Genomic DNA, 20,427 nt, shown 5'->3' on the forward strand with positions numbered 1-20,427 from the left:
GGGTTGGGGAGCTGGAAAGTGACCTGCTCACTTAGGAAGGACAGAATGACAGAACACATTACTCTGACAAAAATAATAACAGTGATTACTCTTCGCAGTGAGAGGGTCTCTCATTTTTCTGATACATTCATGAGCATGTACTCATTTGCTACATAAGTTAACGCTGTGATTTTGGTAGAGTAGGAATGACCATCCCCAGATGCTCACTGTTGAAATAACAACAGGCCGAGTGGAAAGATAATAAACAAGGTGACATACATATCCACAACTGTGTTCCTCAGAATTAAATGTCTTTGTTCCATGGAACACACGATATAAAAAAAGGGAGCTCCAAGGGCCCTTTACTGTGGAAATACTGACTCAAAATTACTCAGGTGTCCAGATTCTAGGCTTCCTTAGAGCCTCTGATAAGCTACGGTGGATTATGACTCTCAAGAATGGATGGAAATGTTGCAGTCCCCAAACTTCTTTGGCCACAGAACCCTCGTTCTCCTGGAACCCTCCTCTTTCACAGTCTCTGGCATACATTTTGGGAAACACTCTATTAGACAATGAGTTAGAACTGTCCTTCTGGCCCAAAGTGAACTGAATCCTGCAAGCTCAGCCATGTGTGATGATGGAGAAACCATGACGGGATTTGTCTTGGAGGTGTTAAATTAATTAAACAAGGAGACCATTAGACCAATGCGGCTCTCATACCCTGAGAGCCCATGGGAGAAAACCAAATCCTGAGCCTATAAATGCCTCAAGGTTATGATGTCCAAATGTTAAGGACAACCAACCAATCACAGAAAACTAGGCTTTAAGCTACAGCCAATCAATAACTGCCTTACTTTGCTTCCTCCTTTTCACTATAAAAGTCCCTCCCCAACTCCTCTAGGTGGGGGACTCCTACCACGTCCAGTTTGGTGCTGCACAATTTGAATCAGTTTTTGCTCACGTAAACTCTTAAAATGTTTAATATGTCTCAGCTTATCTTTTAACAGAGATCACCCTTAGACACAAGTGAAGCAACAACATATGACACAACAGTCATATGTGTCTGGTGGCAAAGCCAGGATTAGAAAGCAGGTTTCCCAAATCTGGGTCTGGCATAGGTCCCACCCCACCATCTGGCTTGGTCTCAAAAACAGTAGACAGTCCTCCTTCCACTTAGATGGCCTCTCAGTTGTCACTCATCTTGAAAAAGTAAAATTATTCATAGAAATGCTCAACCTTTTCTGGTTGGGTTGAGCAACTTTGATTTCCTGAATGAAAACAGTGAACTTGCCTTTAACAAGAAGGTTGGAAAGCATATTTAAAGTCACTGGAGTATTAATATTGTTGCAATTACAGTTAATCAATTTCACAGCCATCTTTGACAGCTGTGGTGCTTGAGGGTAATGTCACAGAAGAGGTAAAGAAATGAAAAATGAATTGCTCTGTATGTGTATTATTTATGTATTTATTTTCTAATTTTTTTTTCATGAGCTCCTCCTTAGCTACATTTTCAGTGAGGAAGGCACCAAGTTTTAAAATTCAGCAGTCAGTTTCCTGTTTTATAACTTCTAATAGAAATCGGATATGCAAAAAAGTATCATTTTTCTTAAAGTTTTTTTTTTTTAAGATTTTATTTATTTGAGAGAGCGAGCGAGAGAGAGAGAGCACAAGCAGGGGGAGGGGCAGATGGAGAAGCAGGCTCCCCGCTGAGCAAGGAGCCCTGGGACTCCATCCCAGGACGCTGGGACCATGATCTGAGCCGAAGGCAGACACTTAATAGACTGAGCCACCCAGGCCTCACAGCATTTTTTTTTTCTTAATAATATCTCGAAGAATGAAATGAAAGAGGCGCTATGGTCTCATAAATGCTACAGTTTTCCTCCAGGAGGATATCCTACATATGCCACACCAGCTCTGTACAGATCAAATAGCATAATGGACAGCTCCTCATTTCTTTCAGAAATTGCTTTATTTATAGGCAAATAAATTCTGAAATCTGGTCACAGCATGTTACTTATAACCTCAGTATTTTATTATCAAGATTCATAAATTACACAGCATTTAGGGAAAAATGCATATTGCAGAGTTATTCTGGCTTTTTATATGCCCCCAAGAGATTAATACTAAATGAATCAGATCTGAGAGAGTAAGGAGGATGAATGGCTACAGGAACTCATCAAGGGTTTGGAGGCTTAATGTAGATAATTCTTCCATTCTAATGCTTTGAACTTTGGTTAATGATTATTGTAGATGAAAGAGACTGTGGCTTACCACAGTCCCCAAAGATTTACATATTAAATTCCAAAACCAGCAGGTAGAAGTCTGAAGTAGGACAAGTTTGTCCTCAATCTTCCCTTACCTTGGTTCACATTCAGAGGGGATCATTACAATCCACTTTGGTTTTACTTTTGAGTCTGTCCTCCCCAAATTTCCCAACCCTGGCTTTTTCTGCCCCCATCACCATCTACCCCATATCCCTCAAACCAAGTATTCCTTTTCCTGGCTTCAGGTGTCTCAAGTACAGACTTCTTTTGGTAAGCTAAATAAAAATATGACACAAAGCCATTTGCATGTACTCTATCTCATCTACTGATAACATTCATTGCTTTTCAACCAATAGTTTAAAATACATCTATTATGTATTAGGCAATGATCACTAAATAGTGAGCCATGCCTCTCCCCCACTCCCCCACCAAACAAACACCCACAAAATCTGCTCCTGTAGACCTTATTTTATGGTGGTCATGTAGGGAGGACAGTAAGAAACAGCCAAACAAATATACATGTAGGGATAAGTGCTGAAGAGAAAAAAAGAATGGGAGGGTGTGCCAAAGGATTCTATTTTAAACAAAAGATCAAGGAACAGCCTCTCTTAGAGGAGAAATTTGAGCAATGACCTGAACACCACAGGGAAATGAGCTACGTGGATATTTAGGGGGAGAGCATTCCAGAAAAGGAAAACACCACGCACACAATGCTCTCAGGAAAGCAAAGAGCCCAGGGTGCCTGGAGCAGAGTAAAGCAGGATGGGAGGACTGAGCAGACGAGGTAAGACGGGGGACAAGGGGTCAAATTATGTGACCGTGTAGGCCGTCACAAAAAGGACTTGGCTGAGGGTTTTGCATGGAGGACCATGATGTGATATGAGTGTTTTAAATACACTGTGGAGGGCCAGCCATCAGGCAGCCCAGTGGCTTGGACCACAGTGGTAGCAAAAGAGGTTGTGAGAGTGTCTGGAGCCTCTCTTCATGTTGAACACAGAGCCAAGACCACTTGCTGGCGGACTGGATTTGGGGGGTTCCTATAAAGTATTCCTCACTTATCTTTTTTCTCCTCGTAGGTATGGAAAGCTCTGTAAACAAAGCACAGCCTATTTCTTTATTTTTCTGTATTCGGTACAGAGGATTGTGAGGAATCAGGGATTTCTGTGCTCTACTTGGAACTCTACCAAAACGAGAAAGGACTGATCAATATTAGCGGTCACACACAATGACTAGACAAGTCAAGGGTATAATGGTGTCTTAGTCCATCGGAGCTGTTGTAATAAATTACCATAGATTGGATGGCTTATAAACAACAGAAATTTGTTTCTCATAGTTCTGGAGCTGGGGAAGCCCAGGGCAGAGGCACTGGCAAATTCAGTGTCTGGTGAGGCCCCATTTCCTGGTTCACAGATGGCTATGTCCTCACGTGGAGGAAGGAAGGAGGGAGTTCCCTGGGCTCTCTCCTATAAAAGCACTAATTCCAGTCATGATGACTCCACCCTCACGCCCTGGCCACCTCCCAAAGGCCCCATCTCCAAATGTCATCCCACTGGGGGGTTGGGTTTCAACACATGAATTTTGGGGTGGCACAAACATGCCATCATGTGGTGGCAGATGGTGAACTGTAAAGTTACAGCCTGCTGAGGTTCTCAAGAGAGAGCTGATGCAGAACCACAACTTCTGGCCACCTAGGAGATGAAGCCTTTAGATGACCTTGTTAATTATAATGAGAAGGAAATAAAGAACAATGAAAAAAACAGTCAATTAGTAGGAAATCTGGTCCCCAGGATTTGATGGACCTGAGAGGTAGAGGGAAGGAATGGAGATCATTTAAGGAACAGAAACCTGGAGAAGGCTCTCCTTTTGTCCTAGAGATAATCCAAATACCCTGGGGCATTCTGAGCTCCCTTATAAGGCAAGGCCTCTCAAGTAAATATGAAGCAAGCCATTCCCATATCATTGTTCACCACCTTATTATTAGCAAAGATACTGGGTACATGTGGGATAAGTGGGACATAATACACCTGGTCCAAAATGTCTGGACACCAGGAGTTCTAGGTGTTACAGAAATACTGAGACGGGCTCAAGATTATTTGCAAGGGTTCAATGGTATGCTCTCACTGGCTTCCTGGATCACGGCTCCTATGTAATAGATTTGCAACCCAACAACTCTTGCCTGAGGACAAACATCCTTATCTGAATAGTGGAAATGCGTGGCACAGGGAAGAGAAATGATGTTGGAAATTCTAGACTCTTAAAGAGGTTTCCTTCGGTTCCTTCTCCCTTACGTTAATGGTAGGCTGGGAAGGAAGCTGACCTTGGAATATGAAACTTCATTATGAGATGGTGGGGAAAGAGTTCACATGGAAGATATAATTCTTAACTCCCTTCCCTACTTATCTCAGAAGTCTTGCTTACTGCTTTTTTTCCCCTTATGTATGTACAGATGTGCCTATAAAGCATGGCATATGCTTTATTTCTCTAAATTGCAAAGGAATACAGCTTGCCCTACTGCTTTTCATTATTGGATAAACCAAGGTGTCAACAACAACCTCTTAATAAGAAGTCATAAAGTTGCCACCTGTGGAGAATTTGCATAAAAAGGAAAGATTATTCACTTTCCATCACCTAGCCAAATTTCTGTGCTAAGGAATTTACTGGTTTCACATAAAATTTTAAACGGCAGGTAGCCCGACTCCTGACAAAATCTCATCAAATAAGGATCAGAATCTCAAGACTGAAAACTGAAACAATTAAAATGTTCTGTCCTAAAAGTAAACATAATTCCTCCATAGACAAGAGTAGTGTTTTCCCAAAATGGAAATAACCAGCATCTTGGGGGAAAAAGAGGTTAAACCATGCACTTTTATAAATTTTCATGAAAAGAGAAAAGACACAGGCTGCCCATTAACAAGGGCCATGAAAAACATCGCCCTGTAGAGAGAAAGACATAGTTAATTTGTAAATCCAAGTATGCCTTGTATTTTCCCTCATTTTCTACTCCCAGAGGATGTATTTTAATACACAGTTACTATTTTTAGGGAGGAAAGCTGACGACCATTGTTCAAACTGCAAGACTGAATGAAATTTAGTCATCAAGCTTAAAAAAAATAAACTAATGAGCAGATCTTCCTGCTCCTTCACCATTCATCTGTTTTCTAGGTTCTTCCCCTCATGCTCACCCCCCTTTTCAAGCACTAAATGAGGATCTAATCTGTTTCAGGCACGAGATGTGCTTGATACATGGAGACTTAATCTTTACTGTGAGGGGAATTCAATGGTGGAGTTGGGTTTACTACACAAATTGAAAATTCAAAAAGAACATGGTGAATTCTACACTACACATTGGAAAAACAACAACAAATAGGAGGAATTCAGAAGAGTAACTTTACAGTGGTCCATTATCTTAAACAATTAACAAATAGTAATTTAGAGATGTTTTGTCCTTGGACAAAGTATTATTTGTACTTCTGGTAAATGATCTAGACAAGTTTTCAGATTCAATGAACTCGGGTTACCTATTTGTGAACAGATCTCTAGAAAGCCACAACAATCAAGTTTTACCTTATGATAACACCTAAAATATGCAGCACGTTCATCAGAAAATTTCTCCAGTCTTTTTGGACCTTTGCTTGAAGCTTTCTTGAATACTAGCCAGCATCGCTGATATATCTGGGAAGAAATACAAAGGCAGAGTTCAGCATCACTGAGTCAGATATTACTGGCATTTGCATATAAATGTTTTCTTTCTGAGGTTTTCACCTGTAAAGTGTTCATAATCCATAAGCCTGAGGCTATCTTGGGAAAATAAAATGTTAAAACCCCCAAATTGTTTCCACAACAGGCATATTATGTCATTCAAGAACTGGAATCCAATCAAAATGAATATTTGAAGGCATATTTCTTAACATTTCAATAACAGTATCAGTAGCAACATTTCAGAAAATGTCCCAGAGACAAAAAGCCCATATTAGCACAAATAATATAGGCATTCATGGTACAAGCTCTTATTTCAAATGCAATTAAATATGGAAACCATGAGCCCAATATATGCTGAAGACTTCATTGTCAGCCCTAGAAAGAGACGGCCCCTACGTGTCATAAGACATCCCTCATAACTGAGGTTCGATAATTGGACCAGACATTAGACTAGCTAAAGATTGATCAACACCAACCAGATTCTCCCTCAGAATGCCCCACCCAGATACTCAGATTACTGAGGCACAGGCTGATTTGAGAGGTCAACCCTAGTAGGTTATAAACAGAGGTTGGTGACCATATTGAATCATGTGCCTAATAGTTAGGCAGTGGAACTTGGTACAAAGAACTAGACAACTTCTCCTCCAGGCAGAAGAGACATTCTAGTTCTTTGTAATCTTTCTGTTGCTGACTTCTTCCAGTTTTCTTAGAAATCATCTGCATCCCTTGCAACCCACCAGCATCAACATCACTCTTAACTGAGTGAGGCTGAATGGAGTTCTGATCCCAGCAACCAAAGCTACCTTGATTGGAATAACCAATATAGACTAAATTACACACTAAAATATTAATCATACCAAAGAGAGGAAAGTGCAAAGAGCTAATGAGTAAATGAAAAACAATGTTCTCCATAAGCAAAATAAAATGAGATGGTTTAACCCAAAACTTAATAAGGATGTACATTAATGATAATATTCACTGATAGCAGAGATCTGAGTGGCACTCTTATACTCTGCTGGTGACCTCTAACGGCCACTTGACAACAAATAGGAAGAGAAAAAGTATTTATCCTAATGAAAAAGCCCAAATGCAGCCCAAAATTGACAGAGGAACTCTGAATTCAAGTGCAGACATGTGGGTAAGTATCCAATCACAATTATCTCCCTAATCCTTAAATCACCTTCTAAGTACCATGTTTATGTGGCTTTGTATAGTCAATCCATAAATAAATTTTATGCACTATAAAGCTTAAGAACCTCTGAGCTACTAAGAAGAAACAAAAAGTCCACATAAAACATTTGGCCATTCAAACCATACTCAATTTAAAATGCCTTCTACAACTTTATTAGTAACTGGCAGGTGGATGAGGAATTCAGGTTTGGTACTACTTGTCTGCAATGCTGAACAGATTCTGTTTTTCTCTTTTCACTCAGTAAACTAAACATTCATTAATCATTTTGTTTGGGGTGGTAAAATGAACATGAACTCCACTCCACGTTGAAGTTTTGCTCTGAATACAGAGGGTAAGACATATGCCTCATCCTGTTGAATGTATAATTCTATTATTATTATTTAAGTAATAATAAATAGAAACTACTAAAGCCTCAATAATAAGGAAGGACCAAGTTAATGACAGTACTTCTATTATACAAGTAAGTATGTGGTACAAATATATATAATACAATATAGATGTACGCATCTGTAAGATAATATAGGTAGTCATTGTATTAAAAATGTATTAGTACAAATAGTACACACAATACACATAGGAAATCATACTACACCAATAATACGTATGTTAACCTTTCTATAGGATACCACAGGTATTGAAATTGAAATAAATTTCAGAAGGAATTTCTAATGACATGAGAAAGAGAGGGTTTTTTGTTTATTTTTGTTTTGTTTAACAAAAATTGATACTGTAAACTAAATGAAAGAGAATTATTATTTCTTAAATATCCAAAGGTACCAGTAAAACAGTACAATTAAAATCGATTTTATTGGCTTTCATCTCACATAGTCATTGAACTTACAAGATATATAAAAGCACGGAGATAGAAACAGAAAAGTAATTCAACAGAGAAAGGGTAACCTTTCAAACAAATGGCACTGGAATAATTGAATATCTGTAGGGAAAAAAAACAAATAAACAAAAAAGCATAACAAATAAACACCTTCACCTAAAATATTCATTTTAAATTCAAATTAGACTTAAATATAAAACAAAACTATAAGACTTTAGGGAAGGAAAAAAAAAAAAGACTATGTTTGGAATCATGGTCTGGACAAAGAATTCTTAGACTTCACACCAAAAGCATAATCCATAAAAGAGAAACTTGCCAAACTGTACCTTTTCAAAACTTAAACTTTTTGTTTTGTGAAAAACCCTATTAGGAAGATGAAAAGACAAGTTACAGACTGGGGAGAAATGATTGCAAACCATGAATCTGACAAAGGATTAGTATCTGGATACATAAAGAACTCCTAATACTCAACATAAAGGGTCAAACAAACCAATGACAAAATGGAAGGAAGAAAAAACCAAACAAAAAAAATGAACACACATTTCACCAAAGAGGATGCGCAGATGATGAAGAAGCACAGAAAAAATGTTCAACATTATTAGCCACCAGGTAAATGTAAATTAAAATCGCAAGGAAATATTACTACATATCTATCAGATTGGCTGAAAAAAAATAATACCACCACCAAATGTTGAAAAGGATACAGAGAAACTGGGTATCTTACACTTTGCTGGTCAGAATGTAGAATGGTACAGGAACTCTGAAACACAGCTGGGCAGTTTCTTTAAAAACTAAACAAGCAATGTATGACCCACAGTTGCTTTCTTAGATATCTATCCCAGAGAAATGTGAACATCCCCTCCCCCCCACACACATACACACACACACACACACACACACACACACAATCTGAACATAAACATTCACAGCACCTTGATCTGGGTCAGCACAAAACTGGAAACACTCACATGTTCTTCAATGGACTAAGGTGGTACATCCGCATCATGGAATACTACTTAGCTACAAAAACAATTGAACTATCAATACTGCAACAGTTTGAATGAGTTTTCAGATAATTATGCTGAGTGGGATGGAGGGGAAAGCCAAACCTAAAAGGATACATACTATATGACCCCATTTACAGCATTCGTGAAATGACAACATTACAGAAATAGAGAGCAGATCAGTGATTGTCGGGGGTTAGGGATGGGAAGCAGATATATCGACAAAAGGGGACCAAGACAGATCCTTGCAGCAAGAGAACTATCCTGTGTCTTGACTGTATTAATGTCGATATCTTGGTTATGATGTTGCATTATAGTTTTGAAGACGTTATCAGCACGGAAACTGGGTAAAGGGTACAGGATTTGCATAGTATTTCTTACAACTGAATATAAATCTACAACTATTTCAAAATAAAATACTTAAAATGTTTACATGGAAAGTTATAGAGATAATTAAGCAAAATCTTAGAATTACAGCCTAATTTAATAACTGTTCTATACCAGTCCTCCTTCTGTTGCTGTCAGACCACAGTCTAATTAAACAGTAGACTAAGGAACTTTAAGAAGCCAAGTTGTGAGAGCCACTGATAAAAGTTCAAACATAAACTCATTCTCAGGATAGTGAACCCACCATGAAAATTAACATTTCCAGTCCTGTGGCTGACACAAAGAAGTCTTACCAACATCTCACTCCATGTCTGAATAATGGAGGAGACAACTGTCTCCCTGAAAATTTGATCACCGCCAGAGGACTGTAATTACAGCAGGAGTAACCGTCACTCTGTTCCCATAAGGAGTGTGGAAAATAGGCTGTTATTCTACTACCGGCCACCCCTTTCTTTTGTGCGTGCTTCAGAAAATGTTTTAGAAAATTGAGCATGCTAAAGGTACGCAAAAATATATCCACTGTAGCAAAACATTATTTTCACTTTGGAAGATGATTTACATTTCCTAATTATGCCTCAACTTTCAGACTCACTCTTAAATGATACCATTTCTAACTTCCTTTTATACTTGTTGATTTTCTCCACAATCAAACCAGTCTCTTCCTGGCTTATGTCCAAAGGCTGCTGAATGCAAGCTAAAGGCTCCGCAAATTCAGCATGCCCAATAATGCCCACCTTTGATCCATCTGTAGTGGGCTTAGGGGATCTTTTTCATTTTTCGTTTTTCTTCTGTTTTATTAAGTAGTAAGGGCAAGAGTGCAATGTTACAAACAACTGCAAAAATATTATTATATAAATTCACATGCACCTACTGGCAGGGAAATCACGGTGGAATAGATTATGTCATGTTGGTTCATCAGAAAATAAGGAAAAACCAAAATATGGCTTATGAAAAGGCAGCTCAGGATGTCTGTAACATACAAACACACAGTACAAAAATAATGCAAAAGTTAGGAGCCATCGTGCCATCAAGGCCATTCCTCATTCTGCCAGACATCACGCATCAGTGATTCTCAGCGCTGGTCCAGCATCACTCAAGATAATTGTTAATTATGTAGATTCCTAGAGATTAGCCAAGGTCTACTGACTCAGAACCTCCTGGGGTGGGGCCAGACAAATTTGCTCTTTAACACGTTCCCCAGGTGTTTTATTTGTAATTTGCAAACCCGGGCCATAAATATTCATAAAGATGCACAAAACACAGTGCTTCCCACTTGGGACTGCCAACAAAGAGTTGATCAACAAATGCTCCACAAGGAGGGCCTCTGAGTTGTGTGCTGTCCCTCAAGGGGCACACAGAGGCCTTTGAAGTCAAGCAGCGTGAGATGCTGTCATGAGTTGAAGAGAGATAAGAAGCAGATATAAATCTGTTGATCTCCGAGGAACTCACAACTTCACCTTTGGACACTCTCTGTCCTAAGAATTCTCGGAGAGCCACCGAGTACCTGAGGATTAAAATCTTACCCTAAATATCTCAGTACGCTTCCATGGGAATGAAACAGGACTCCCTGAACATGGTCACATGGGACTCGCTGGAGTAACAGACCTTGTTAAAAAGATGACAAATCGAGAACAATCCCACTCAAGAGTTTACAGCAGTTTTTTTTAATCTCCTTAAAATTAATTCATTCAACCATCTCCTTCGTATTTTATAAAATACATCGACTTACCATCTGTAGCACTTTTTAGCTAATGCTTTTCTGTCAATTGATTGAACTAAATTTTTTTTCTATTTAAAAGAGGAAATTTTTATCCCAAGGATAACAGCTAAGTGTAGTTCTCGCTAAACATAAAGAATAGATGATTCTAATGATAAAAATACTGTTAGAGAATTTGATGGTTGAATACATTTCATCTTGAAATAGCTCACCTCCCGTGCATCAGGTTCTACAATCTCAGGACTAGTGATATTTCAGGCAAGTTTTTTTTTTTCGTAGAGTGATGGGGGTGGCGTGTCCTGCGCACTGCGGGAAGTTTAGTAGCATCTCGTGCCTTTGCCAACTGAAGGCCAGCAGCGCACTCCTCCTACCCAGCTGACAACCAGAATTATCTCCAGACACTGCCAAGGGTCCCCAGGTGGAACAAGTCAGAACCACTCCTAGAGACAAGTGTACGCCGATCGGAGATTGCACATTTGAAAAATATGAGGCTTTGTGAATATCTTCAAAGTCCCAGATTTAGACAAGTTAATCTGTGTGTGAGCCACTGCTGAAGCTAAAAAGATAAGCACATCACACAGCTCTGACAACCTGGGTGGAGAGACACCAGATTTAGCAGTTACATGACAATTTTCTTCAGTGTGCACTTGCTAGTTACTGGTAGTGGCCTTATTACATCTATTTTCAGCCTTAAATTGTCACCAAACCCTATATGATTTGTACTGTTTTTCCCATTGTCTTTCTTGAAAATTGGATACCCTTAATAATAGCTTAGCTCTGGTTTCAAATCACTGACACTTTTACTAACTTCTTCTCCTAACAAAGAACAGTCTGGTAAATTCACCGAGACTCTCAGGGCCAACAAAGCAGCCAAAACAAGTAAGAATTTGTTTTGAGTTCCCAATTTTATTAGCAGTTCGTGACAATGGTTGAACAACAGAGGCACAAATAAAGCTTCTGGAGAATGTATAGACAGTCATAAAGGTGACAGAAAGCAAATTTTGGTCACAAAATTTCTGTTAATTGGAAATGATATACACCTCCATGTACACTGAAGAAAAAATCAGAAAGCCTATGTAAGACATGACCACTTAGGTCTTGATGGTCCATTACAAATGGCAACAAACTTTCTATAAAGGGCCAGAGGGTAAATGTTTCAGTCTTTGATGATCATAGGTCTTTGTTGGAGCTACTGAACTCCACAGTTGTAGCAAAAGGTAGCCAGAGAGTAAGTAGAAATGAATGGTGTGGTTCTCTTCCAATAAAACTTTATTTAAAAAAAAATCAGGAAGCAGGCCATGCTGCAGTTTGCCAACCTCTGGTTTGTGGCTGTATTTCTCAACTGTTGAAGCTCAAGTGACTTTTTCATGAAGCTAAAAATCCATTTGTCCCTCAAGAGAAAATTAGGAGGGAACCCAGCCCAGGTGAGAATCCCTAAATACTCTCCGTCTCCCCACAAGCCCAAATTTTACTTACATAAAATTATATTATTCATGTGGATGTGATGCTTTTTCTACGCCTTCCACCACCCTTCTGAGTCCTGTCCACTGTCTGGGATTTACCCCTTGGCAATCAATTCGGATGCTGTCCTGAAGAGAGCTCTGCCATGCACCAACATAGCATCCCCTCTTAGCCTTCAGATATAGTTAGCTTTTGATCATTATCTTTTTTTGTGAAGTCAAGGTGCACTCTGGGAGAAAAGGTAGATTTTCCATTTTGCCAACATCCCCTCTCTCTAATCAGGTGGGCTCTTCTGAAAGCCTTCTCCGCAACTGTCAAGATACACCCTCAGCCACACACTGCTAAATTAACCTCACTGCTCACGGGCTTACGTTATTTTTACCTCCTCTCCAAAACAAACCGAATGCTCTTCTCATCCAGGATCTTAATATCAACACGTAGCACCCGCAGAACCTTCCCACTGCAGAGTGCGGAGCCCTTTTTGTACATTCTCTTCTTTCAGTTAACCCCCTCCCCTCCAGCCCTGGGAAGCAGGTTCCCCACTGTGCCCACTGCATAAGGACACAGACTCAGGAAGGTTACTCCCTAAGTATTACTTCAGGGCATGAAGGTAGCAGGAAAAAAGCCAGGATTTCACCTTTCTTTGCCCTGCTCTGGAGAACAAGTGAACCATTACCCCAGCAGTTTCCCAGAAAAGTTGGGACTCCTAAAGAGGCACACACTTATGCCAAGGGTCGAACCGTCTGTACGAAGTTTATTTTCAAGCTTATCCCAATCTAAAAAGAGACATTTCGTTGTAACCATATGCTCTTTCATCTGGACGACGACTTTATAGCTTAGCTATTTCAGAGTGACATTTGCATTGGTAATGTCTCTGGCACCAAGTGTTCATCTCCAGTGATGGTTTTTATTTTATTTCTTTTTACTTTTTTAATTTTTTAAAAAAGATTTTATTTATTTATTGGCAGAGAGAGAGAGACAGCAAGAGAGGGAGCACAAGCAGGAGAAGTGGGAGAGGGAGAAGCAGGCTTCCCGCTGAGCAGGGAGCCCGATGCGGGGCTGGATCCTAGGACTCCAGGATCATGATCTGAGCCAAAAGGCAGCTACTTAACCAATAAGCCACCCAGGCATCCCTCCAGGGATGGTTTTTAATGGAGTATGTCTGCAACTTGGGTCTTAACATCCCAAGCTAGGACTCGAATTTATCCTACCAATTTGTATGAAGCGTTTGCTTTTAAAAAAATTTCACAATTTAAAATTTTAAAAAATGTTCACAAATTTTAAAAATTAAAAAAAAAATTTTTTTTTAATTTCTCTCTTTAAGTGACAAAGTATTCCGTATCCTTGACCGAAGTCCAGAAACCCAAACAGGCAAAAGAATCTCTAACTACATTAGAAGTACCTCCTTTTTTCTTGGCCTTCTTGCCTTGCTAAACTTCAACCTCTTATTCTCAATTAGTTACGGCTGCTGCTGAGAAACACCCTGACCGGCTGGCTCCCCGAGGGCACATGCAGTCACCGAGCTGGGGCTGACCCACCCCTTCACCAGGAGCGCCCGCCCCTCGGCTTGGGTGCATGACCCAAGGGATCAGCTGCCCACTACAGTCTCGGGCTCCTCCATCACTTCGAGACGGAGCAAATGCCAGTAGCTAAGGATGGCGCAACGGCCACAGAGAATATCGCCCAATGATGCAATCCAAAGACGAGGCAGGAAGGAGCCCAGCAGATAACCCCCGCTCTGTCCTGTCTGCCAGGGTCTGCAAAATTCTCCTTCCACACTGTGAGAGCTTTGGCCTGGATGATCTCTGAAACCAAGGGTGGTTATAACTTTCCGGTTCTACAAACGACTATCTTTGTGGGATTTCAGAACATGATAGATGAAGCGTATACAAGGATTTCTTCTGCACCCTGGAATAGTAACTTGTAGGCTGTGACCAAGCCACTCCCTAAAATAATGAGCCGGTTCAGAATTGCGTATTTCATGAAGGGGAAAAAAATGTTAATGAGTAAACAACATGATCCCATGCCTATCATTTACCTATACCTTTACTTATAAGGAAAGGAATGCTAATTTGGAGAAGATTGCACAGTGGGTAGCAAGGTACATTTTAAATTCACTGCAAAGAAAAAGACAGCAAGAACAGGATAATTAATCATAAAATAAAACTTGTACAAAGAGGATTAAAAAGCCTTAATAAGCATCCACAGGCAATAAATTAGCTATGTCAGTCCTTTGCTGATGGTGAGGTAAATTAGCACAAACTTTCTAGAGGCAGAATTATGCCTACCCTTTGGCCTGGAGATATCACTTCTAGGAACATCCCCCCCTCAGGGAATAATTAAGGAAATATGCAAACATATGGGAATAAGGTTCTTCCACATAAAAACTGGAAATACTCTCAACGTTCCACGGGGGCTGGTTTAATTAATTGTGGCATGTCTGTAAACTGGAAATTGCTATTATTAAAAATGATATTGTCACATAATATTTATACTATAGAAAATGCCATTAGTAAATTATTGAGTTTAATAAGTAGGCTTTTCCTGCTTTTTAACCTGTTTCTACTCCAGTAGAAACTGGAGTAGAAATTGGCATCCCTTTGTTTTTCCTTTTATTTCTTTTCAGTGTTCCAGAATTCATCATTTATGCACCACACCCTGTGCTCCATGCAATACATGCCCTCCTTAATACCCACCACCAGGCTCACCTAACCCCCCACACACCTCTCCTCCAAAACCCTCAGTTTGTTTCTCAAAGTCCACAGTCTCTCATGGTTTGTCTCCCCCTCCAATTTCCCCCAAAGTCCAGTATACTTTTATTCAGTCCTGTTGCTTAAGATTGTGGGCTATATTTGACCCTTCCCCTCTAGCCCTCATTCAGACAGACAGACAGACACACACACACACACACACACTCATACATGCAATTACTGGGGAAAAAATCCATGCTTTTATGGAAAACTGCATTCCTTAGCACATACACTTGTAGGATTATGTGTTTCGGATTCTGTGGGTGCTATTCTGCATCTGAATTGTAGATAGCTCATAGAAATGCAACATAATTCTAGACCATGAAGAGGCAAATTCTGTCCCGTGAAGCAGAGGTTCAACTCACTTCCTTCCCCCACTGCCAACAAGGCAAGGTTTTGCCTCCTTTCCAACATTCATTTTACTTTGCACATAAATGTGTGGGCTTCTGGGTTACTCTTTGAAGTACTCATAATATTCTGCTTTGTTCTTTCATTTAACTAATGAGCTAAAGCGGGATGTGTAACGTGTTCATTCTTTGTGATTTTACCAGCTTTGGATAATCATATTTTAACACAATCCAGCAACCCCAAGTCCTGTGTACTTTCCTTCTAGCTAAGCTGGGAACATCCTTAGCGCTTCGCTGGGGATGGCCACACTGACCCACATCACCATCTCCTGAGGTTCAGAGATCCCCTGCTTCCCTCTGGCTGCATTTCAATCCGTTTCCCACAGGGCATCTGGGGTGATCTTTTAAAAACTTAATCTGAGGGTATCAATCCGTAGCTTAAAGCATTTCTGTGGCTTCCTGTTGCCTCTGGGGTAAAAACCAGAGTCTTAAGACATTCCAGAACCTGCAAAAACTAGCCCCTCCCTACCGTTCTAGCCTTATTTTGCGGCTTTCTTCCTTTTCTATGTTCTTCAGTTGTAAATATGCGGACACGCATAGTTTAGCAATGATCAAACAAGTCATACGTAATTGTTAAAAACTCTCATGGAATCAGTTATCTGCCACAAACGGTTCTCATCACCAAGGGAAACTCTCTGGTTGTCCGTACAAAGCTGGCCAGTGTCAGGAGAGCCAACGCTGAGAGAGGAAAGTTACGCCCCCTTTCCTTCCATCACCAGTTCCTCTCTGTCCTCCAGATCGACAGGGTGAGAGGGGCTGAGGGGTGAGGAAGATGGAGAGGAAGATGAGGAACAAAAGAACCACCTCAAGAAGCCACAGGCATTAAGAGTCATTTATTTAGCTTCTATTTTTAACTAGCCTTTTAGGAAAAAAACAAAAAACAAAAACAAAACAAAAAACAAAAATCCACATACTATCCTAAAAAAAAAAAAGATAGTAGAAAATCTTAGCTACTGTATGGGCATGTCTGGGAGCTGATATCAATCATTAATTCATCAGACAAACATTTCCTGGGCACCTACCCCATGCAGGGCACTGTCAGGCACTGACCAGGGCCACAGCTGTTAAGAAAACAAGAAGTCACCGTCTTTGCTGGGCTTACAGGTCATCGAGAAGACAGGAAGATGTGTGTGCCTGCATATGCGCATACATTGGCTTTTTTCCTGAATGAGATGAGAAGTGAGCTGAAGCGTTTTGAATGGAAGTAACATAATCTGAATATGGTCAACAAACTGGAGGGGTCTGAAGGCAGGAGGAGGGAAACTTTAGGATCTACTGTAATAAGGCTTGAAGAAGAGGATGGGTCCTGGGGCCAGGATGATAGCGAGGAAGGGGTGAGAAGTAGTCAGAATCTGCATCTGGTTGGAAGGCAGAACCAGCAAGATTCACCGATGGGACTGGACTGCACATAGGGAGAGGAAGGGGAGACTCAAAGGATGATTCCAAGGTTTTTAGCTCAGGCAAGTAGTATGGAATTCCCAGCAGCTGAGCAAGCTTGCAAGGAGTCCAGGGTTTGTAAAGATGATGTTGAATTTGGTGATGGATATAATGAGTTTGCCATGCCTATAAAACAACTAAGTTTATATTAACATTACATTATCAAACATAATGAAGAGGCAGTTACATATACATTGTCTACGTGAGCCTGTATATACAAGATTTTTTTCTATTTTAAAATGAATTAATAGGGGCACCTGGGTGGCTCAGTGGGTTAAAGCCTCTGCCTTCGGCTCAGGTTATGATCCCAGGGTCCTGGGATGGAGCCCCACATCAGGCTCTCTGCTCAGTGGGGAGCCTGCTTTCCTTCCTCTCTCTCTGCCTGCCTCTCTGCCTACTTGTGATCTCTGTCTGTCAAATAAATAAATAAAATCTTTAAAAGAAAAAACAAAATAAAATAAAATAAATTAATAATACCATCTTCACCACAGGGCTGCATTTAAAGTGCTTCCATTACTTGGGGAGCCCTCCAGAGCAGTCAGTAACTCACCCCACCCAGTTAGGGGGTGATCCTCCTGCAAACAAGGACAACACGCATTTGGTCCCTTCGTTTACTCATTAATTTTGTGAATATTTGTTGAGCATCTACTACGCAGTAGGCCCTATTCCAACATCGAAGAAATGGCAGTGCACAAAGCAAAGTCCACGAAGCATACTTTCCAGTGTACAGAGACAGATAATTAAGTCTGCCTGACCCTAGAACAATGCCTAGCACACAGTGATAATAACAAGAGACGACATTCGTGGAATGCTGTCATTTGGTTGTATGTATTCAACTAAGTATTTGGTGGAGTTAAAAAAGAAATCTCACTGTGGCTTCCAAAGTGACTTCCAGAGCAGTCTTTGAGTGATCACCAAACGCACAGCACCAAGACTAAGGTCCAGTTTCATAGCCTGGCCCTACACAATTGGACTCCTGCCAACTTGCAGGACCTCATCTCCCACCACTTCCTGTTTCACGCATGACACACCAGCCTCCAAAACGTTACATGCCATTCTGACAAAGGATGAGAGAACCTGCCAGAACTTTTTTCCCCATACCATTCAGGTAGCTGCTTCCTTTTATCCTTTGGGTCTTTGCTGAAATTTCTCTGCCAGTTAACTACTGTTGCGCAAAACTCACCACAGAGCTTAGTAGCTTAAAACAATAACCATGAATCACTCCTCATGAATATGATGGCTGATCTGACCTGGCTTCATTTTTTCATCATGGATGGGCTCACTCACACATGAGCAGCCAAGTCACAGATTTTCTTGAGTGTGCGAGGTGTGACTCAGCTCTGTCTTACGTTGTCTTGGATTCTCCAACAGGTTAGCTGGGGCTTATTCTCCTGGAGCAAGCAGCAGTCTCAGAGAACAAGCAGGACAATGTAGATGCTTCTTATTTTTTAATCTATCCCTTCATTTGGAGATAATCGTAGAATCATATGCAGTGGTAGCAAATACTACAGAGAAATCCTATGTATTTTTAATCAGTTTCCCATGAAGGTAACATCTTGAGAAACATTAGTACAATATCCCAGCCAGGATGCTGATGCTCACATTTCCTACAAGACTGGAATCTTCCATGTTGCTCTTTTACGGCCATACCTACTTCCTTCCTGCATGACCCCTTCCTTAAGCCCTGGTGACATCTAATCTGTTCTCCATTTCTCTAATTTTTACACTGTAATAATGTTATATTTGGGGCACCTGGGTGGCTCAGTCAGTGAGGCATCTACCTTCAGCTCAGATCATAATCCCAGGGTCCTGGGATGGAGCCCTGCATTGGGCTCCTTGCTCAGCAGAGAGTTTGCTTCTCTCTCTCTCTCTCACCCCCCTCTGCCCCTTCCCCCACTCATTCTATCTCTCTCACTCTCTCTCTGTCTCAAATAAATAAAATCTTGAAAAAAAAAAAAAGAATGTTGTATAAATTCAGTCATTCAGGTGCTTTTGGGTTTGGCATCTCCCAGTCCAAAAACTTCTCTGAAGAGTTATCCAGGTTTTAATTCTCTCTGGTACTGACATGCTATAGTTCTTTTAGCCATTTACTCATTTGAAGACCAGCTAGGTCATTTCCAGTTTCTGGCTCTTATGAACAAAGCTGCCATAAACATTCACACACAGACTTTTGAGGGAAGAGAAGTCTTCATTCCTCTAGGATAAACTTTATCACCCTTTATGTACTTAGACTTCTCTGGCTTATAATTATCTTTTTTAAAAAATTCCGTCTACATACATTGAGAACTACACCAGAGCAGTGTTATAATCTTTGCTTTAATCACAGAATATAATTTAGAACACTTATAAGGGGTGGAGAAGCCTATTGTATTTACCCATATTTTTGCTTATTGGCTTATTTCTTCCTCCCAGATGTTCCACTTTTCTTTCTTTTATCCTTTCCTTTCCATTTAGATATATTCCTTTAATTATTTCAGAGTAGATCTGCTGGGGACAAATTCTCCTAGCCCTCTTTCATCTGAGAATGTCTTGTTTCCCCTTCATTCCTGAAGGACGCTTCGTAGGTGTCAGAATCCGAGTTGATGGTTGTCTACTTCAGCACCTGACAAAGTGCAATTCCTCACGTTACTTCCTGTCAGACATTCTTTCTTCAGGACTTTTCTAGTTCCACCTTCTTTATAGGCTCGGATGGTATGAATGTTAGTTTAGATCCTCTGTTATGGTCTCACAGGTCCCTGAAACTCTGTGAAATTTTCCAGTCTGTTTTCTCTCTGTTGTTCAAATTGGGGGTTTCCTATTGTTCTATCTCTCCCCTATCACCTCCATTCTGCTGTGGAGCCCATCCACTGAATTTTTTAATTTAATTATCATATTTTATGCTCTAAAACTTCTACTTGGTTCTCTTTTCAATCTTATTTCTTTTGGAAGAAACTCTTTCTTTACTGAGACAATCTAATTTTTTCATGTGTTTCAAGCATGTTGGTAATTACTCATGGGAGAATTTTTATCACGCTTCCTTAAACATCTTTGCCACATAAATCTAGCATGCCTGTCATCTCGGTGTTGACAACCACTGCCTGAAGTCTCCTGACTTCTCTTGGTACACCAAATACATTTTGTTATGCAAATGTGGACATATGGAGTGTTACAAGTTTCTGGATCTTCGTTAAACTGTCTATTTTAGCTAGCTTCCTCCAACCCCACTCCAACATGGGAAGAGGTAGGAGGCAGCATGTGCCTCCCTGTTACTATTAGTCAAAATCCAGGTTCCCAACTTGGAATCATTGAAACCGGAGGG

At 40.4% G+C, this 20,427-nt stretch overlaps 1 protein-coding gene across 1 annotated transcript in view; it reads right to left on the reverse strand.

The window, feature by feature from the left end:
• The window catches only part of DOK5 (docking protein 5), a 151,068-nt gene that overhangs the window by 79,652 nt on the left and 50,989 nt on the right, over positions 1 to 20,427 (reverse strand). The window contains exon 2 of the mRNA XM_032878935.1: positions 5,808 to 5,915. Within this exon, the coding sequence (XP_032734826.1) occupies positions 5,808 to 5,915 (108 nt within the window). The remainder of the gene's footprint in view (positions 1 to 5,807; positions 5,916 to 20,427) is intronic.

The sequence above is a fragment of the Lontra canadensis genome, unplaced genomic scaffold (genome assembly GCF_010015895.1).
Source record: "Lontra canadensis isolate GAN:19392208 unplaced genomic scaffold, GSC_riverotter_1.0 scaffold65, whole genome shotgun sequence".
Lineage (NCBI taxonomy): Eukaryota > Metazoa > Chordata > Mammalia > Carnivora > Mustelidae > Lontra > Lontra canadensis.